The 20,363-nt window shown below is 44.9% G+C and overlaps 4 protein-coding genes across 5 annotated transcripts; 2 read left to right on the top strand and 2 right to left on the bottom strand.

Annotated features, from left to right (window-relative positions):
* The first annotated feature begins 144 nt into the window (after positions 1 to 144).
* On the top strand, positions 145 to 12,112 carry tmem91 (transmembrane protein 91). Its single transcript, XM_061281801.1, has 5 exons — positions 145 to 2,827; positions 5,603 to 5,654; positions 5,949 to 7,689; positions 9,182 to 9,328; positions 10,068 to 12,112. Exons 3-5 carry the CDS (start codon positions 7,279 to 7,281, stop codon positions 10,221 to 10,223), a joined length of 714 nt encoding a protein of 237 aa, XP_061137785.1. The 5' UTR covers positions 145 to 2,827; positions 5,603 to 5,654; positions 5,949 to 7,278; the 3' UTR covers positions 10,224 to 12,112.
* A 693-nt stretch (positions 12,113 to 12,805) lies between these two features.
* On the bottom strand, positions 12,806 to 14,244 carry exosc5 (exosome component 5). Its single transcript, XM_061281802.1, has 6 exons — positions 14,091 to 14,244; positions 13,821 to 13,934; positions 13,517 to 13,638; positions 13,291 to 13,431; positions 13,113 to 13,202; positions 12,806 to 12,969 (listed from the first exon to the last, which is right to left on the bottom strand). The coding sequence occupies exons 1-6, from the start codon at positions 14,182 to 14,184 to the stop codon at positions 12,874 to 12,876; spliced, it is 657 nt and encodes a 218-aa protein (XP_061137786.1). The 5' UTR covers positions 14,185 to 14,244; the 3' UTR covers positions 12,806 to 12,873.
* Positions 14,245 to 14,712: 468 nt separating this feature from the next.
* bckdha (branched chain keto acid dehydrogenase E1 subunit alpha) lies at positions 14,713 to 17,426 on the top strand. Its single transcript, XM_061281787.1, has 8 exons — positions 14,713 to 15,011; positions 15,622 to 15,798; positions 15,857 to 15,943; positions 16,005 to 16,113; positions 16,177 to 16,338; positions 16,433 to 16,639; positions 16,750 to 16,891; positions 17,006 to 17,426. Exons 1-8 carry the CDS (start codon positions 14,889 to 14,891, stop codon positions 17,355 to 17,357), a joined length of 1,359 nt encoding a protein of 452 aa, XP_061137771.1. The 5' UTR covers positions 14,713 to 14,888; the 3' UTR covers positions 17,358 to 17,426.
* Positions 17,427 to 17,779: 353 nt separating this feature from the next.
* b3gnt2l (UDP-GlcNAc:betaGal beta-1,3-N-acetylglucosaminyltransferase 2, like) lies at positions 17,780 to 20,240 on the bottom strand. Of its 2 annotated transcripts, XM_061281789.1 has the most exons (4): positions 20,125 to 20,240; positions 19,133 to 19,682; positions 18,923 to 19,038; positions 17,780 to 18,849 (listed from the first exon to the last, which is right to left on the bottom strand). In XM_061281789.1, the coding sequence occupies exons 2-4, from the start codon at positions 19,652 to 19,654 to the stop codon at positions 18,252 to 18,254; spliced, it is 1,236 nt and encodes a 411-aa protein (XP_061137773.1). In that variant the 5' UTR covers positions 19,655 to 19,682; positions 20,125 to 20,240; the 3' UTR covers positions 17,780 to 18,251. The 2 variants fall into 2 exon arrangements, with proteins under 2 accessions (XP_061137773.1, XP_061137772.1); XM_061281788.1 differs by having other exon boundaries at positions 19,133 to 20,155.
* Between the last annotated feature and the right edge of the window lie 123 nt (positions 20,241 to 20,363).

Raw genomic sequence — 20,363 nt, 5'->3', positions numbered from 1 at the left:
TGCGAAGGCCACCCGAAGGGGAGGGGAGACTGTGTAACAAGACAAGATGGCAGAGTTAGTCCACCGTGATGGACTTGTCATCCCGAAGGCCGCAATGATTTATTCAAGTAACGAGAGCAGCCGCGGCGAGCCGGGATTAACTGCGGAGGAACGGAGGGCGGAAAAGTACGTCTATTATTCAGCACGTCGCCGAATGCAAGGCAGAGGAGGAGAACGTATCCGATCTCAATGTCCTCGCAAATGTACTTCCTCCGCGGGGAAATCTGGACGGCAAGCTATTATTCACAAGTTCCAATTTCATTGTTTCTCCTGTCACAAGCGTCACGAGCATAAATAGAGGAGCGTAGCCTCTTTGACTTGCTAACAGTCGGAGCAACACTCCCTGATAATCTGCCTCCATTAACCACCACAACCCTCCACAGGGAAGATATTAATCACTTTAATTGCCCAAAAGCCTGAAAGCAGAATCCCCCCGTCCCCTCCCACCACCGCTTGTGCCTCCATCTTGAATTGTTGGCTCTCGTCTTCCGTGACAGTACCTCAAGTCCATCCTCACGGAAAAGACTTTTAATCCCCTTAAACGACGACTCGGGCTTTAATTATTTGCTTCTGCTTCATCGCCGCCGTCGCAATCCACGATTAGCGCCCATCTTGGCCCGTTTCCTCGCAAATGACCGTAACGACGAGCCGTAGCGGTTCATAGCGAGGTCGACAAATTCATGGCGTGGAACAAAAAAAAAAATCAAAAAAGAGAGGTGCTTTTTTTTTTGTCACGAGCATCGTGTTTTGAACGTTCTCATCTGTGCTACGGCATGTATCCAATTTTACCTCACGCAGGAAGAGCAATCCCCCAAACGTGTTTCTTTTGCTCGGGGCTGCGTGTGAACAACAAAAAAGCAGGTTGCAACGTAATCTAATGGGAGCGTAAAGATTGACGAGCGTGTTTTGGAGCTGCGGAGAAGAATTGGATTCGTTGTGTTCTCCCTAATGAGCTACTTATCGCCTCCGGCTGTCAACAAGCGAGGTATTGTCCCCCCCGATTGAGAAACTCGAGGTTTGCTGAGGTGGCCTTTCGGGCGCTTCTGGGGGGAAGAGAACACAAGCTTTCGATTTATTTTATATGTACAGAGCTGGCTCACACTTCTATGAGGCTGGGAGTAAAACATTTTTGGGTGTTTAGTTGGCTTGTATCGAGCGCCTTGCATTGCCAGCTTGGGTAAAGTTGATAGTTGCCTAACTGCAAGATGGTCGCGACCTTTTGGCCCCAATCCCCTGTTAGCTGATTATTGGTTTGGAGGGAATGAGGGATGGCCAAGGAGGTGAGATGCTCATAGCGCTGTGACGGGAAAATGTCCATTTTACTTTTTGTTATTTTACTTAAAAGTTGAATCAGCATTTTTATTTTTAGCAGAGTCTATATCTTTTGGAAACAACTAAAAAAATACAACTTTTTTATTTTACTTAAAAGAGTTGAATCAGCATTTCTATCTTGAGCAGAGTCTAGATTTTTTGGGGAATATGTAAAAAAAAAAAAAAAAGAGAGGCAAGAGAATTGATCCCTCAGTGCTTTGACCCTCGTCCCCGTGATGGATTCTGAAGACAAATACCCTTTCAGACAGACGGCTTTGCGGCCGCTCAAAAAAAATAACAGAAAAAAAAAAAAGGATTTTGAGGTGTGTGTGTGTGTGAGTTTGTGCGCGTCCGCCTCATTAAATAGTCAACATAAGCTAGCGGCAGCCGGGCCATTGATTGGTTGACTGCAGCGTTTTATCCACATGCATGCTGATGCCTTCTTGAGTGTGACTCAGGAAGGCCAAAGTGGGTCAGAGAAGTGGTGAAGTGGGCATGGAAGAAAGAAGAGACACACACACACACACATGCACCCATGATGCATAACAAACAAGCACTAAGCACCTCCCCCTGCATCTTTTGTTCTCCCACCTCTTTATGTTGACTGCTCACGCCTGCTGAGCCGATTTGCACGTTATCATTTTTAAATGAAGTGCAGGGAAGTTGTCAATTGTCCGTATCATTTTGTGCTCAATCGCAAGCCCTAAACATGTAACGTTTGGATTCGGTTTGTGATTTCCGAATTTGAATCTTTTTTTTTACCCCTATCAGACAAATGGATGACACAACCAATCTAAAATTGCTACATAACAAATGATGGACAGATAGAGAGCAAGAATGGTTTGATGCTGGAGAGAGAGAGATGAAACTTCCAAAGTACACACACTTTTAAAACAACACAGCCTGAATTACATTTTTTTTTTTTAAATATCGATTCTTAACACCCACGTACGCACACACACTTTGCTAACCTTAAAGCCCTCCCTTCCCTCCCCTCTGCAATTCTGGTTTTAACCCCAATCCTAATTCCAACCCCAAATCAAGCCTTGACCTTTGTAATCCTCTTAAATGAGTAAGAAAAGGCAAAATGTCCTCACTTAGCATGCTCCGTTGCAATTCCCCCCACCCCCCTTTGCAGTAATTGAAACACACGCGTTTAAAGAACGAGGTTTTCAGACGCAAGCGCTGCAAAGCACAAAGGGAGGAGGGGGGGGGGGCAGCGATAATGAGGCTCACAGAGAAGTTGGGGAGTCACGAGAGAGGAACGCCATGCTCCCTCCACTGAGGAGGAGCCAGGAGGAGGATGGGAGAGGAGACGACACGCGGGAGGGGAGGGGGAGGCAGTCCGATGCAGCACTGACGTCTTACCGTGCGCGCCAGCGCCGATGCAAAACAATGCGGGACGAGCGGACGATTGTCTCCTTCCCCGTCGGACGATTCATCCAGACAGCAGAGAAGCCGACGCGCCAACCTGAAGGTGAGGCGACAATACGACGAGATTATTCATTCGTCGCATGCGGATTCACGAGCCATTTGAATTGGCTTTGTGTGCTCCTCCTTTTTTACGGCAGCCAGTTATGATGCTATTTTTATAGATTCATTTTATATGGAGTGTCATGCATGCCATTTTTTCATTATTGAAGAAATATGTGGAACATGAAACTTAAGATGTACAAACATGACAGTATGAGGTTTTAGTATTTGTAATATTGTTGTATAGGGCATACAATTGTAATACGTGTACATGCATATATGTACAAAATTGATAAGAATACACACAAGGGATATAATACAATCTTAAAATTGGACCGATTCAAGAATTTGGGTTATTTTGATTGAATTTTGGGTTGTTTTGCAAAAAAAAAAATCAAATAAAAATCTAATTTGTGCAAAATAAATAGATCGATCCTTTTAATAATGATATCGTGTATTATTTATAGTAATACACAAATACATAGGTATGTTACATATGACATTACACATGACGATCGTATAAATATGAGTATAAATAAAAATGGTGACTTCAGAATGAAATGCCTCAATTTTAAAATGAGGAAGATGCAATATTTTGTCTTCTCATTTCACCAAACTTGAGAAAGTTGGTGTCGCATGCGCGATAGAACATGCCACACACGGCAAATTGTGTGCGATGATGATATTGCAAGCCCAAGCTCAAGATTGCCACCAGCTGAGTTCACGTACGCACGAAAATAAGGCTCCCTTGTTTTGTTCCGGTGTGCTTGGCTCGCCTGAAACATGACACACACACACACACTTTCTTTTTCTTGTGTTTTGGGAGACGTGCACCAAGTGACATCGGCCTCCCAATTAAAATGTTCCGAAGCAGAAGACATGATGAATGCAAACTGGGTTGCAAAACAGCTGCAGGAGGCAGCGACACATCATTGGCTCATTTGTATACACACACACACACACACACACACACACACACACACACTCAAGCAAGCGTGAACAAACGACAGCAACGCAGCATTGTGCTCCACACAGAACACAAAACACTTCATTGCACAAGGCCGTATTTTTAGATTTTTGGTGTGTGTGTGTCTAATCATGGTTTTCAAACTTGAACTTTTTTACGCCACTGCAAAAAAATACAAATAAGGTCGCCAATTAGCAGCAGAACAACAAACATTACAGTAAAAAAACAGTGCAGGATATTTAATATTATGATGATAAAGTATATGAAAATTAACCCTGCACTCGGATACAGTATGGGGAGTGTAAGTTAAATATAACTGAACTGTACTTAAAAATGTACTAAATTAAAAAAAAAGTAAATAAATGTCCATTAATTATATCCCGGTTTTATTTTAGTCAGGCTAAGAACTGTGCGTCTTTCAAAATTAGATGGAGGGAGCGCCTACTTATTAATCTTTGTTAATCACATATCCTAATTTGACCTCAGTATGACACAAATAGGATTGGCAACAGCAATTTGTTTTTTGTTTTTTTAAGCCGACACTTTTACTAAGAGTGTCATCATAGAGTGGCAAATGAATAGCCCGCCCTTCACTTCTCATACAGCCGGCTCCATGCGTTTCCATAGGAACAGGAGCTTACTTTGCAAACGGCAAGAAAGCTGTGTCATTTTTTTCCCTCATTTTTTAAATTACTTTTTTTAAAGTCATCGAGCTGCATCTTTATCACAGAGATGAAATCAATGAGCCTCGTGTAAGCCCCACTTATACCCCAGCTTGGTTCCGAGCGGCCCAGGAGGTGGTGGTGGTGGTGGTGGTGGTGGGGGGGGGGCATACATGTCTTTTCATTAGCGAGTGTGACTTCCCGGATCCCGTCCCTGGCCGCTCGTTTGTGCCGGAGAAAAATACAGGACCGCCGGCACTTTGCATTGTGCTGAAACGGATCGAGTGAGACTGCAGAGTGGCTGAAAATCCGAGCGAGTCAGCAGCAGCAGCAGTTTAGCTTCCTTTTTGCTATTGTACCTCAGCTTCGCCATTGTTAGCATACACGGCTTCCCTTGGGAAATAATCCAAATAATTATCATTTTTTGGCCCTCATCAACGCTTTATTAGCTTTGTTTTGAGTCTCAATCTGGAGCGTTGTAGCTTGGGATTCTCTTTTTTTTTCTTTCTATGGGATTTATGAGAAATCTTTCCCTGGGCCCAAAACAATTCGAGATCCACAGAATCGAGTGACGGCGGTATCAAAACTGTCCACTGCGAGATGACGATACAAGAAAGAGCGATATTGATATACTGTATCGTTCCGGCCTGGTTCTTAAAACGCGCATTGTCCTCGTTAAATAAAAGCACGGAGGTGAGAGTCGCAAGAGACTGCTCTTGTTACACGCCGCTTGTGATTTGTGGCCGCGTCCTTGTCGCCGTTTTATTAGCGTTGCAGAATGCGAGGAAGTGGATGGGGAGGTAGAGGAGGGCGGGCGTAATAAGCTGAGTGCATCGCCACTGGAATGAAGATGCAGTAGTTGGGAGAACAGGAAGCGTGGTGGAGTAGAAGAAGAGTGAAAGATGACTGATGGTGCAATCACACCTTCTTCTTCTTCTTCCTCCCGAGTGCAATGAAATGCTCCATTCATGTGCTACTGATTGCCTTCATACATTTTTTTGTATCGCATGACATCCCCTGCGCCGCAAGTTAGACCCGCTTCTGTCTAATCTGAAACGTGTCATAGTTGAAATCTATTCGCAAAATGTATTTTAAAGTTGCTCTGACATTTTCAAATATTGTTTTTATATATCTCTGTGTGTCCCCGCAGAGCCCTTCCTGATTTTATTTGAGGACGCCTGGAAGACATCAAGCTGAACTAAGTAAGTGTTACAGTCCATTGATCCGAAAACTAACTTTCTAAATTCGGAGCGAGCGCTGTGTTACCCAAAGGTCTGCTTTATATAAAGTTGATGTGGAACGCATCTGCTCTGCTCCGGAATTTAATTTCAAGTTCCTCAGGGATTTTTTTTTATACTTCACATCGACTGACTTTAAAAAGGAAATGATAGTTCTACAGGCTCACTATTGACGCGCATCGATCGGCGTATTCCTGCAGGACGACGGTTTGTAGATCAAGCGAACGCTGAAATGTCTTTGTTGCTTCTCTTTAATAGAGCTCCTCTTCCTTGTAGCAACCCAGATAAAGAGCCTGGCACTCCTCATTTGTCCCGACTTAAAGCTTGTGAAGTTGGATGGACCACATTAAAAATACACGTCCCGGAGGAGTTGGGGCCAGCGGCGGCGGCGTGCCGTAAATCCACACGGAGGGTGTTTGATTTCTTCGTCGTGACGCCATGCAGCGATGGACGCTGTGTGCCGGCGGATGGTTTGAACCGCCGGCGTAGGCGCTAGGATTCTATTTCTGGAGTCTCATTGCTTTTACAGATTAACTGCCCTCCAATATGGCCCCAATCCGCCCACGGCGCCACGAGTTTGAGTGACGCTCGGGCATAATCAACACTCACTTGCAGCTCAATTGCCATTTCTTTGTCTGCATTCAACTTGTATCAGATTTTTCAAAGACAATCTGAGCGGCTCAATTGCTATTTTTCAAATCCAATCCGAGGCCATTTTCATACCTAGATTGGATACGAGACAGACGACCGACCTGCGCCTTGAAAAGTCCCGAAGCTACTTTGTTCATTGACGATCATTCCTAAAACCTTTTGTTCAAACTCTCTAGTTGATCCATAAATCCCGCATCCTGATTTGGTCACCGTTCAACCATATGCTACCTGGAAATCACAACAGCTTCTGAGTCTTTGTGGTCATTCCACACTAGAACCTTTTTTGCAATCTGCAAAGAAAAGATAATCCTGATAATCCTTCACCCTGCATTGGTCGCCAGTCAGACGCTAAGACAAAGGCAACAAAACTGAGCATCTACATCGGAGCAGTTCGCAATCTCATCCCTTAGTTGAGACTATTTCTCAAAATTAACACCTAGGACTGGTCGCCAGTCACTGACAAAACTGCACTTTGAAATCATCTTCATCTGTTATTTCCAACAAGAACTTTTCCTCGTAAATCCCAAACGATCAAAGGCCAAGACAGAACGACAGCAAAGGTCAACTGGTAGTTAACTGCGTGAACCGCGCGACTAGCAGTGACCTGGGATTAAGTGCGACATCATAACGTCCGAACGGATTGTTCCAGGAGTTCCTGAAAGGGTTCTTCATTGGATGTCCATCATCAGAAAGGAAGACCTGAAGATCCGAGCTTTTGGAATTCCTAACCTGCAGGGGACGACGGCTACAACGGGTGTTGTCATCCTCGGCGCCTGAGCGTTCACCGAGAGAAATCATTGAATTGGATTAAAGATGGATTATCGCTGAAACACTAGCAGCCGGCAAAGCGTCTAATCCCATTGTGCACTCATCGGGGGGGAGCCAGTCCGATTCCGTAGATTACATTTTGGGGCGTGGATGCCAGTCAAAGGCAGCGATGGAGAATCGCGATGAGCTGGAGCACCCTCTGTTGGGGGAAAGTCCGCAACCGCCGTCGGGACCGGCTCCCGGGGGAGTCTTCAAGGGAATGCTGGTCAAGTGCGAGGAGGACATGGCCTACCCTCCTATGGCATGGAGGGGCTACTGCGGACACCCGCCAGAAGTTCAGCAACCGCATCAGCTTCTGGACCCGTGTTCCTTGCCCCGCACGTTCGAGTCCTTCTACCCGGCTGCGCCCATCTGGAGCCACGGCGACTCGCTGCTCAGCAAGGACTACCTGGAGACCACCTTTGTGGACATCGGGCCCGGATCCACGCTGGAGCGCAAGCTGTTGGCCGAGGCGCACGGTGACTTCCACAGCGCCACCTACAGCATGGACGACGAAGACGACCTGCTGCCCGACTCGGACGTAAGTCGGCGTCCTGCCTGATTCCTCCTTAATATTTTACTTTATATTTTATATGACATCACAAAATGTATTACTTTGTGTTAGTAAATTGTGAGTTTGAGACACGGCGCAGTATTTAATGACATCATTTAGCGGTGTGACACGTCCTCTGCTGCTGCTGCTGCTGTTGCTCTGAGAAGGATAACTGCATTATAAGCACAAGCGTCTGGATTTATTAATAGAAGCGTGCCAGCAAAAGTATTTTGGGGACAGCGACAAAGCAAAGCTGTCAAGGAGTCACATTGCGCAGGTAACGATTGTGGCATGATGGCCCCGTTTCCACGGTGCTCACAAGGAACATAAATACTGAATTTGAAAAGTTGCATCTGAATCCGACAATAGGCGATTTTACATTTGTTTGGGTGTGCGCTGCCCTAAACACTTTATCGAAAGAGTTTTTTGCTCCTCAAGGACAGACAAAAAGCTCATTTGGGATTCTGGCGGCAGTCCAGTCATGCAAAAAGTGCCGTCTTGCGGGAAGGAAACCTCGCAGTGACCTCAAAGGCAACACGGCATCTTCTTCTCCTCCGTTGCACTTTGCCAAGCCCAAAACGTTTTGCAAAAGAAAATGGCCCATGTTGATACATTCAAGCAGACAGGAAGAAGCCAAGCATAAAATCACATTATTTATCCTGTAGTTCAAACATGAGCACCGTTGTCTTTGTAAAGACGCAATTTTCTATACGGCTACTGACTCTTGATGACGCCTATTGAAAAGCGGGCGCAATTTCCCAATTTTCTTGTTGATCACAGGTTATTGGTGTGGAAATAATGATTGTTTTTTTCTCAGTTGCAAAAATGTCCATCATTGTTTTCTAAAAGCAAAAGCAGAGCTAAAATGGCCAAAGATGTAAAAAAAAAAAAAACAACGTGTGGTGCGGGGCTGCCTATTATTAGCCGCAGCTACATCATTTGCACACACGCATTCATGCGATAAAGCGAGACATACAGGAAGTCAGACTGAATAAACCCTCGTTCGCCAATGACGCGTGAGTCACGAGCGACCCGTTCGGGTTAACCTCAATCGGTCACATGACCTCATTTCGTCGCATGGCATCAGTAAAGTTCCGATGCTGCCAGACAAACGCTGAAAAGGCATCTGGCTCTGTAAAATAAATGTGTATTGACATTTTATACTCAGACCATGTGTGATGTCATGACCCCTTAAAAAAATGGCACGTTATCAATTTTGTGTGATTTTAAAGACAAAATATTTGTTTGAGGCCTTTGAGATCCTAAAGTCCACTTAGATGGTTCAGTGTTGACGTATGTTTATTAATTATTATTATTTTATTCATTATTTATTAATATATTTTTAAGTTTTATTATATTTATACCATAATTTTTATAGTGGTTAAGCAACAGAATTCAAAAGGTCCTTGACAACTAACCAGCATGTTAAAAAAGAAAAAAAAAATCTGACCTCTCGCCTGTGTCCACTGGCCCCCCTCAGGACTCGTCCATGGAAGACTTCAGCGATAGCGACAGCGAGAGCAACTTCCCCCTGATGATCCCTCAGGACTACCTGGGCCTCGCCTTCTTCTCCATGCTCTGCTGCTTCTGGCCCCTGGGCATCGCCGCCTTCTACCTCTCGCAGAAGGTGAACACACACACATACACACATTAGTTCCAAGCTGACGAGATGCAACCTGGCACTTGAGTTGGCAGCAATGGACTAACAACAGCCTCAGTGTTTTAAGAGCAACTCAAGTGCAGGGATTACTTAGATTTGCGGGATTAAGTTAACCACAAAGGATCAAAACACACACGGACTGCGAGCACAATTTTAAAATGTAAAACAAATGTGCTGGGAATAAAAAGGGTTTTTTTTTTTTAAATCTCGCTCACTGTTTCAGTGTCTAAAGCAGTGGTTCTCAAACTGTGGTCTCAGGGAGTCAGTGAGTCTTGGTTCTCAGCAACGCAATCAATTATGTAATGCATATAAACCTCTGTCAGAACTGTGAAGTATCCTCATAAATCGGAAAGTGGCGAGTGGATCTAGAACATCTAGAAGATAAAACGGGGGGGGGACAACATCAGCCGTGTAAAAATCCCATTAACGTTTCTGTAAAGCAAAGTAGCAAAGGCCGTCCTACGGAATCAATGGCCTTCATTAAGGTTTAATTAGAGTCATAATAAGAAGCCTCAAGGTGACAGAGCGCCAATAGTGTCACGTGGAGGTAGAAAAGGGAGGCGAGGGGGTTGGGAGGGTGCGTGAGCAGTCAGAGTCAAAAACAGGCATGCGGCAAAACAGCCTCGTTGGAGCAGTAACAAGTTCTTTATATCTTTAAAAAAAAAAAAAAAACATTGGTGACTCAAATTTTTGTGTCCTCTTTCAGACCAACAAGGCTTCGGCCGAGGGCGACCTCCAGGGGGCCAACGCGGCGTCCCGCCAGGCCCTGTGGCTTTCCGTGCTCTCCATCGTGTTCGGGATCGTGACCTACATCTGCGCCATCGCCGCCCTCATTTCCTACCTGTCTGCCAAGCCGCCGTAAAGAAAAAAAAAAAAAGCTGTGAATGCTTCCCTGAAGCTAACAAAAAAATGGACCTTGTGCACATGCCTCCGACAGATACTTGTAAAATAATCACATTCTAGCACATCAGCCTTTCTACCCTCAACCATAATCAATTGGCCTTTCGCTAAGACCCGCCCCTCCTTAACAAGGATTTTCTTAAAAATCTTGACAAATATTTGATCTCTTCCAGACCCCAATCATGAAGTTCACAAAAACTGCTTAAGAAGAAATAAATGCATTCTGAAGTTATCATACTAAGCAGCAAGATTTGCCCGTATAGCGAACACATAGCTAACCTTATTAGCTTTGCGGCTCGGCCTTTATTTCTATTAGAAATGTGATTGGCCAGTCTGCGTTTAGGGGGCGTGGCTTAGGGCATGATCAATTGTGAGCTATTCTTTTATGTATTCTTAGTGGAAATGCGCTTGATTTACAACCTGCAGCTCCCCGCCGCCCTCCGGACTCTCATTAGCTGTACCAAAGTTAGAAGAGAACCACTGTAGATATCATCCTCACGGTAAAAACAAGGGCGTGGAAGAAAACTTTAAAGACGCGGGTGCAGAGAAGTGAATCCTGGAGGACCTCGCCGTGGGCTGGTGAAGTTCTGAAATACGCCACAACTCGAAAATGAAAACCTAAGCGATGAGAAGAATATGGAGCCCCCTACAATGACGTCGGATACAGCATCTATATGGTGGCCAATATTTCATTTTTTTCCCATGGGGCTCCAGGAGGCTTTTAAAAGAATAACAAATGCAATTCAGGAAAAAAAAAATACTTATATTGCTATGTTTGTCGAGTAGTCGTCTTCTGATAGCACGTGTCCCACATTTACAAGCTAGCATCTTGTGCGCTTGAGTTAGCATCTCATGTACACTGAAAAAACGTCTAGTTACATGTCGGCAAAATCATTCAGCTAAAATTCACAAACAAGACATAGAGTATATAATATGCATTTGGCCAAGTTTTATGTTGACATTTGTCAACAATGTCTGTCTTTGATTTTTTCTTAACGTCGATTACACAGGTAAAGAAATTCACACACAATCGATATAAAAATCTAATCATTGGCAATACCACGCCTTGGTCAACGGCAAAGTCAGCTCGGTCGGATTTGGTCATTTTGCAAGACCTCATTGGAACTTTTACCTCAGGTTGTATCCGACGCTACCCCACAGGCACAAATCATGGTCTCGTGCAGCCGAGTTACAATCATGCATTTTATCATATTGCGCTCTCACACAAGATGCTAACTCGTGTGCTCAGGTTCAAAACGATCATCACCCTTAAGATCAGGACCTACTGTGTTGAATTTGAAGATTTTTATTGTGCAGTGAGAGAGAAGTTAGGAGGGCCATGAGAGATGGACGCAAGTGCCAAAAAAATGCGAGTTAGTATGTACTCTAAGTCAATTAAGGTTGCAAAAAAAAAAAAAAAAAGAGTGCTCAACTATTTCTTTGGAATTTCCAGAGAGACAAAAAGATGTCCAGCATGAGTCCCTCACCTGACTTGGCTTGAGCTTCAGTGTGCCATTACCGTAAGCCAATGACTATTTTAAGGGAAGAGTCCACCTTTTCTATGTAGATGTAGCTTTTCTATCGTAAGGTGCACCGATGATGATCAAACGTAATAACAACAACTGTGCGTGAACAATAAACAGATGACCCGTGATACCTCGTCAGCTTCCAACATCACGACAATCCTCCTCCGCCGTCTTCTGAGCCCAAAAGACTCCGCGTGGACCGCTCACTCCTTCTCACACGACATGTGGACTTGCTCTCTGGGCTCACATATTTCTGTTTAATGTAAATAAAGTGGGAAGAAAAACAGTGAATCCCAATAAATAAAACTGCACTTCTTTGAAAATTCTTTGGCTTATTTACATGTTTTATTGCCTCAAATAGTGCTCCAATTGTCAAATTGAATGAATAATCACCATATCTCAGTTCGGAAATTTTATCAGCATTTTGTTTTTTTGCATTTTCCGCCACCATAGAATTAAAAAAAAATAGTTTTTAAGCAAGTCATAACATAAAAAGTGTAATAATAAAATCTTAATCTTTAACCGATTCTCACAAACTAGTTTGTTTGTTTCAAATCTCAATCCAATGATAAGAGTGTCATTTAAGATGTTTATTGACCGCCCAGTTGGACTTTACGGTATAATTAAAGACACGACGAAATACAATTACACACGTTAAATACAATAAGTTTGTATGCGCTAATGCTAACACTCGATGGAAATTTAGGCTAACAAGAATTAGCACATTGCGGGAGGTATTTACCTTCAAATAACAAACATTTATCCTCGAACGTTGTAGAAAGGTAATGTAGAAAGAGAAAGGTAATGTAACAATACTCACGGGTACATTTTCTCCGTAATGTATGAAAAACGAGCTAAAAATTAACGAAGCGCGCCACCTTCTTCTTCTACTTCTTTTAAATGTAGGGCAAAGCGTGCACGACACTGCCCCATAGAGGCCAAAGCACACACGGCAGGAATTTTTAGAAATGGAGCATTTCAATAAGAGTCAAAATAATGCATGCAGAGGAGGTCAAAATAAGTTGATGAATATTTTATTATAAAAAGTGGACTTTGTGCGGAGAGTAGAATAAGAAAAAAAAAAAATCAGACGCTTTTGGAGTAGCGCCGTCTGAGTGATTCTCTGTAGAAGCTGAAGATCTTCTCAGACGCCGCCTGACTGATGGCGATGCACTGCTGCATCTGTACGGACACAGACACACACACACACATGAACACGCACACACAAAAAAAAGAAAATGCTACAACATACTAATATTGCAAATGGTTTTGCAGAGCGCAGAGTTATGGCCCATTTCGAAGAACCGCCTGTTCATTTCACTAACCTCTTGCACTGAAAACGATCCTTTGGTTGAGGTCATCATCACTTGGCGCTCTTTGTTGCCGACGGCAAAGGTCATTAGAGCTCGACTCTCCTGATGAGGGCAAAGGCAGACGAGCACAGTCAAAATTGGTTTAGAATTGATAGTTCTGATGTTGCCATTTTGTCAACTTCACACTTACCGCTTCCTGAGCAGCGGTCGGATCGGTGATGATGCTCCCGTCCGTGTGGATGGCGCAAGTGACGCCGCAGAACAGGCAGCTCATTGGCAAACCGGCGTCCATCATAGCCATGCAGCCGGCATTCAAGAAACAGGATAAGAGCTGGAGAGAGGGTCAGGAAGAAAAACACGACGGCCTGACGCGATATCGGAAAAAAAGCTGCAGAAGTTAGATGAGAGAAGGATACAGAGCCATCGTTATGGAGCTCCTGTAAAACGAGCGTGAGGGACGAACGAGGGTGAAGGGACATAAGCAGGGATGCCTCACAGCTTTCCCGCACACATTGTTCCTGAGCTCGCTCCTTTACGCCTACAAAAAAAAAAAAAACATTTCACAATATCTAACCAAAGCACATATTTATTTATAGAATTGAGTATTTGAAAGCAGTGTTAAAGGGGATATTGGCTTAAGTTAATTTAAAGTAATGTGGCACACTAACGCCACCTGTTGGTGAATCCTAGCATGACAGCAGGAGTAAACTCAGGACTTACTTGCAAGTCCCACTTTGGGTTGGATAATCACCTCCAACGTCGCCCGGTCATAAATCTCCTTACTAACTTTGACTTCAGCTGGTCCGTATACTGCAGCCAGTACACTTGTGTCACCTTGAAACAAAAAAAAAAAAGAGTGTGATTGAAATAGAAAATATCATTTGTGATACACCGCAGTAAAAATATTACACAATGAATGGCATTACTATTCACGCTGAAAACGAGCCAAATTCTAGGCCACTAAATCAGAGTCGTTCTTCTTGTTTTTACCTTGTGTGAAAGACGCCGATCCGTCAGGACGTGAGAGTAAATTTTGCTCGCAGCCAAATTCTCTGAGGGATACTGCAGACGGAGTGCACTCCATCGTGCCGACAAACTGAGTCAGTCGCGAATAATTGTCGTCACTCGTGTTTACTGTTTGGGGAGTCGCTCGTTGATGACGTCACGCTGGCGCAGTCCCTGCTGTACGCGGTTCAGTGTCTTTCCCCCTTTTGAGTATTATTTAGTGATATTTAATACACTTCCAAACTTAGATATCAGTATGGAATTGTACAAATATGACAAATTTAGCCGTTATTTTATTTTATTTTTTTAGTTACAGTGAAGGGCGCAGAACCAGATGCAAAAAAACAAACAAACAAAAAAATACACTCGAATGAATCCTCACTGTTAACGAAACATCCTGTACACCGTGATTGTATATCCTGTGAAGTTTCTCTAACATACCATGAACATACCTAAATTTTATTGCTGTAACTCCTGATGGAAAAAGTATCGTTTCTATCCCTGTATAGCGACGTTTAAAAATGGTTACGCTACGCATACACAGGACAAAAATGATAGGGTTAAAACCAAAAGAAAAATGATCGTTCATATTATTTTGAAGCCCCATATTTAACTTCCGTTACGGTGCACGTCTCGAAGCAGCGCTTTTTCACCTCCCTCATACTTGAGCCCGTGTGCGTACCCGTTTAAAAGTGGAAAATCCAGTGTCGTGATCGGATTATAAATATTATTTTTCCCAAAACGTGCATCGGCCACCATTCTACCAGCGTGAGGACGGCCCTAATGGCAGCTGTTAGCAGCATTAGCCCTATGACTAAAATGTATAGGGCATGTTTCCACGCAGCTCGGCAAGCGTCTGCCCTGAAGGCGTCAAGGTTGCTTCACCACAGGACCTTCAGAGTCAACGTAAGTACATCAATTCTATTTCTACTTTGTCGTGTGGCTCAGCTTTGTCACCCCGAAGGTCGCGTTAGCTTAAATGCCCCCCAAAGTATTAAGATGTGGATCGAGCGTGGCAACCCGGAAAAGCGATTTGCTCGACTAAAACGCGTGATTAAATTGGATTTATTTCACTGTGCCCAACTGAGATTGAAAATTTTTGTTGTTTCGATTTATTGAAACCAACGTCTTCAAGTCTCGCGATACGTTGGCGCCCAAAAGGCTTAGACGACTTTTACAGTTTAGCAACACTAGACGACAATTACACTTGAAACTCAAATGGTTTGATTGGCAGGAAGGCGTGCACCGTATGTTTTTTCTTTTTTGTTTTTTGTTTGTATATTCGGAGCAATAAAGCAAGGTGACAAAACGCCCAGTGTGACAAGGTCGCTTCTGATTGGTCGAGCAATGGGAGCGTCCAAAATGACGTCATGTCAATGAAAGTGGTATAACATATAAGTTTATGCTTGTGTTAAATCTCGTGCAAACATATTTCCATGTCTTGGTCATTTATTTTGTATTTACCTACAATATATATTATTATATCGCACAACTTTACTAAAATAATATTTTCCAGGCTGCACTCAGACAGCAACCGTTTGACTCCACACTGGAGAAGCCTCAGTTTCCTGGCGCTTCGGCAGAGTTTGTGGACCATCTGGAGTTTATCGAGCCCAACGTCATCTCGGGCATCCCAGTATACCGGGTCATGGACCGCCAAGGCAACATCATCAACCCCTCCCAAGACCCTCAGGTAGAGCCAGCTCACCTTACTGTCCAGAGCAAATTGTAATTGTTCTTGTTCCTTTCAGCTCTCCAAAGAAACGGTTCTGAACTTCTACCAGAAGATGACACTGTTGAACACAATGGACCGCATTCTTTATGAATCTCAAAGACAGGTACTCACTTCCTGTTTTTAAGGATTGGGAAAATATTGATTTGAATGTTTTTTAATCACAGGGCAGGATTTCTTTCTACATGACCAACTATGGCGAGGAGGGCACACACATTGGCAGCGCCGCCGCTCTGGATCCGACCGACATGGTCTTTGGACAATACAGAGAAGCCGGTTTGTAATCATTTTAATTTGACAAAACAGATTTGCGTCATAACCATTGAGCGCCTCCCGCAGGGGTGCTGATGTATCGCGGCTTCCCCCTGGACTCCTTCATGGCTCAGTGCTACGCCAACGTCGACGACCTGGGCAAAGGCCGCCAGATGCCAGTCCACTACGGCTCACGGGACCTCAACTTTGTCACCATCTCGTCGCCGTTGGCCACGCAGATCCCGCAAGGTGAGTTTGCGCTCCCGCAAAGTGCGGGCGCAGTTTTGACTCGAGACCCCCCCCACGGCGCACGGCAGGTGACGTCCTATTTCCTGTCGTCCAGCGGTGGGAGCCGCGTACGCCTTCAAGCGGGAGAACACCAACCGAGCTGTGATTTGCTACTTCGGCGAGGGGGCGGCCAGCGAGGGTGACGCCCACGCCGGCTTTAACTTCTCGGCCACGCTGGAGTGCCCCATCATCTTCTTTTGCCGTAACAATGGCTACGCCATCTCCACCCCCACCAATGAGCAGTATCGTGGCGACGGCATCGGTAAAAAACATTTTCGGGTTCCGCACCTCTTAACCTGCAAAATAACTGGACAGATAAAATAATGCAGAGGTGTATCGGCGCCAACCTTACCTTTTTTTATTGGTTACCAGCTGCTCGCGGGCCGGGCTACGGCATGCTGTCAATCCGCGTGGACGGGAACGACGTTTTTGCCGTGTACAACGCCACCAAGGAGGCTCGGCGCAGAGCCGTCGCCGAGAACCAGCCCTTCCTCATTGAGGCCATGACGTACAGGTGAGTGGGCAGAAAGCATCACGGGGCACGACCTTTCACATTTGTCTTTTGATCAAATTCCGTATTTTATTATATTTTCACCTATTTCTTTTTTGGCAAATATTTTTTCCGCAGGATCGGCCACCACAGCACCAGCGACGACAGCTCGGCGTACCGCTCGGTGGACGAAGTCAACTATTGGGACAAGCAGGACCACCCCATCTCACGCCTTCGCCACTACATGGCGACCAGGAGCTGGTGGAGCGAGGAGGACGAACGCGCCTGGCGCAAGCAGTCGCGCAAGACCGTCATGGAGGTGTTCGAACGGGCCGAGAAGCGTTTGAAACCGAACCCGGAGCTGCTCTTCACCGACGTCTACGAAGAAATGACGCCCGCCCTCAACAAGCAGCGAGACTCGCTCATGCGGCACATGCAGCAGTACAAGGAGCATTACCCTCTCGACCTCTACGACAAAGACTCGGGCTGAAGACATTTTACTAGTGGGGTTCTCAAACTTGGGTCTCAGAAATTATTTGCAATAAATTGTCATGTCAAACTTTAACCCTATCGTTAGCATAATGGCATAATTGCCGATGCCGGTTCGAAGCTACAGTCCAAATAGCAATAAAATAGGAATGCTTGCTAAATATTGATTTTTTTTTTTATGTCTTTGTGACTGAACATTTGTTTGTTTTTCTGATACTTTCCCGAGAACCTTCAAATATGTCTTGAGGGCGAATGCTATTATGCTAACGATATGGAAACAGGCTAATTCCGAGTTCCGACGTTAGTTTTGGACCAATTAAAAATGAGAAACAAAAATGTGACATACAGGAGGATTGTTACATTTCAGAAGATTTTTTTTTTCTACAAAGACACTTTCCAGAATTGGTATTTTTTACAAACAAATGTGAGAAAAGTTTGAGAACCCCTACTTTGTAGTCTACTTATGCACAACAATGTAGTTTTGATGAGTGGGATGTTCTGCTCGGTGCCTTACGGTTAGCACACTTCCTTGTCGTTTATCACTAAATGCAAACAGACGGACGTCGACATCGTGCGTAGATGGGAGTAATATACTTTTGTTTGTTTAGCGGTTGTGTGAAACTGTTGCAAAAATCAATAGCACACCAAGGTAGCTCCTCTCCTGCACTTTGTTTTGTGTGAAAATAAAAGATTCAACTTGATTTTGTTTTTTTTTGCAACTTAAACTTGCTTTGCCTTATGTTTTTCCATTTACTATTTTTTTCGAAAATTTGTTTACCCTTTTTAACTTTATCTCGAATAATTTCACTAATGTGTCACAATGGTCTGATCCTTTATATGTTTTGTCAGTGGCAATGTGATCCATGTACTCACCCCCTAAAGAAAAAAAAAGGCCTCAACAAGTCAGTAGTGGACTGTGGATACCCCTCCAGATCTTCTTCACCTGCTGGGGGGACCGGCGGTGGACTAAGATCAAATTCTTGTAGATGCACATATTCTCGCGATCTCTCTCTCGGATGTCGAAGGTGTGGAAGCCACCGTGGGCCTGCGGCGAGACCCCCAGGGCGTTGAAGCACATGCCGATGTAGACGTCGTCGATGGGGAAGAAGGGAATGGCTCCGCAGGCGGAATAGAGCGGTCGCAGTAAGGCCCCGGAGATGACGAAGCCGCCGCCGCCTACGTAGGCCGGGTAGGGTCCTTTGTAGAAGCTCGCGGGGATGAAGTACTTGCTCTTGGGGTCCCGAAGAGGTCTCGCTGTTTTTATCACGTGTCCGGTGTATAAGCGAGAGGCCTTGGAAGAATCCAGAGAGCTGAGGTAGCTCAGGAGGGCCGGGGTGTTGACGATGACGTCGTCGTCCCCGCTGAAGACGAAGGAGACTCGTGGACACCTTTCCAGGGTCCACCGGAGGAAGGCGTTCATCTTGAGGGTCAGGTTGAGGAGAGAATCGTGGAAGTCAGCCTGCAAGATGTCGCCGTAACGCTCGGCTTCGAACCTGAGCCAGCGATGCCAACTTAGCAACCTTTAAAGTACTTAGCAATGTCATTTGTAACGTTGACAGCACTGACCTGACTAGCGCACTGATGTCTGGGTCATCTGGCGAAGAGGCACCCAACAGGAAGGCCGTCCTCACGTGTAGGCCGCCGTCATGAAGGTACTCCCGGCCCCAGGTGTCACGTACCGCCTGCATGAAGCAAATCAAGTGCCAAAAAAACCCTATTTTTGTCTGTTCAGTGATTGTGTGGCTCCCTCTAGTGGTGTACCAATCATCATCACACCTGACGCCGCTCGAAATGGGCCGGGATGGATTTGATGGCGAAGAGCAGAAAGGTGGCGTTCTCCTTGCACTTGTCGGGCTGGTCCATGAGGAACGGAGGCGAGCGGCACTTCATCCCCCACAGGAAGTTGCGCAGCAGGGGCGAGTAGGAGGCCACGTCGTTCACGTTGGTTTGATTGTCCCGGCAGTGAGGCCAGGACGGGTCCCGGCTCAATGGGTTCTCGCCCCGTTCGGCACGTTTCAGTCGGGCGTGCAAAAGCTGATTCCAGTATGCTCCATTTTCTGGGATAGAAGTCCTGAACTCAGAAGATACGTTGACAGAGGGTGGGGTCAAGACTGGACTTGGGACTTTGGTTGGGATTTGGGTTTGGACCAGCCGTCGATCCTCAGTTTGGCGCACGGCGGCATGCTTTGGAGGTTCTTTCACTTGGGAGATGGCCTCCTTTCGAAAGTTGGAGTAGAGGACGACCAAGAGGAACATGGACAGAAGGAGCAATACTCGGCACCTCCGAGGGAGTCTCATGAGGACGTTATTGGAATGCAGGACCAACCTGTGTGCAAATTTCAAGAAGGTGAGGGTCATTCTTGAATTGATGAACAGTTTCTTTCAGCACTTGAAGGCCAAAAAGTGAAATTTGGGGACCAGGGACAGAGCTCTACATGTCCTCTGAGCTTCCACTTCCTTAACTCGGACCACAGCTGATTTGATGACCCACTTAAGAGAGGAAAGGCATTGTGGGACAATTTCAAGATTAAAAAAACAAAATCTAAATGCAATCATTTTAAAATAAATGGTCGAAAATGCATTTGGGGAGCCTGAATTTTTCCCATAAATTGTCGTGGTGGTCTTGGTTATGAACATCATGGACGTGCATCATAAACGCGATGAAATTAACCAGGAACTAATTGGAAGTAGACGCAAACAAGCACTCAGCTGTATTTAGAAACTAAAACATCCTTAAATAATTTGAAAAAAGAGAAAAAGAAACTTACTGAAAGGCGAGTTTCACGAAGCCGCTTGCGTTGCTCGACGAAGCCGAGGACGACGTGCTTTTACCTGGAGGCTTTCAAACATCCATGCCCAAAATTATTAGGAACTGCGCGCAAGGAACTAGTTTTCGCGGCGGAGTAAGCACAGTGGCCAAGTTTGGTTCGTTGCGCCGTATTGTCGTCATTTTATTTATTTTATAATTATAAATATAATTATAAAACATAATGATAGAAAATTACAT

The sequence above is a fragment of the Syngnathus typhle genome, linkage group LG6 (assembly GCF_033458585.1).
Source record: "Syngnathus typhle isolate RoL2023-S1 ecotype Sweden linkage group LG6, RoL_Styp_1.0, whole genome shotgun sequence".
Lineage (NCBI taxonomy): Eukaryota > Metazoa > Chordata > Actinopteri > Syngnathiformes > Syngnathidae > Syngnathus > Syngnathus typhle.
The sequence above is the reverse complement of the archived record's forward strand: the minus strand, read 5'-3'. Positions and strand labels throughout refer to the sequence as shown.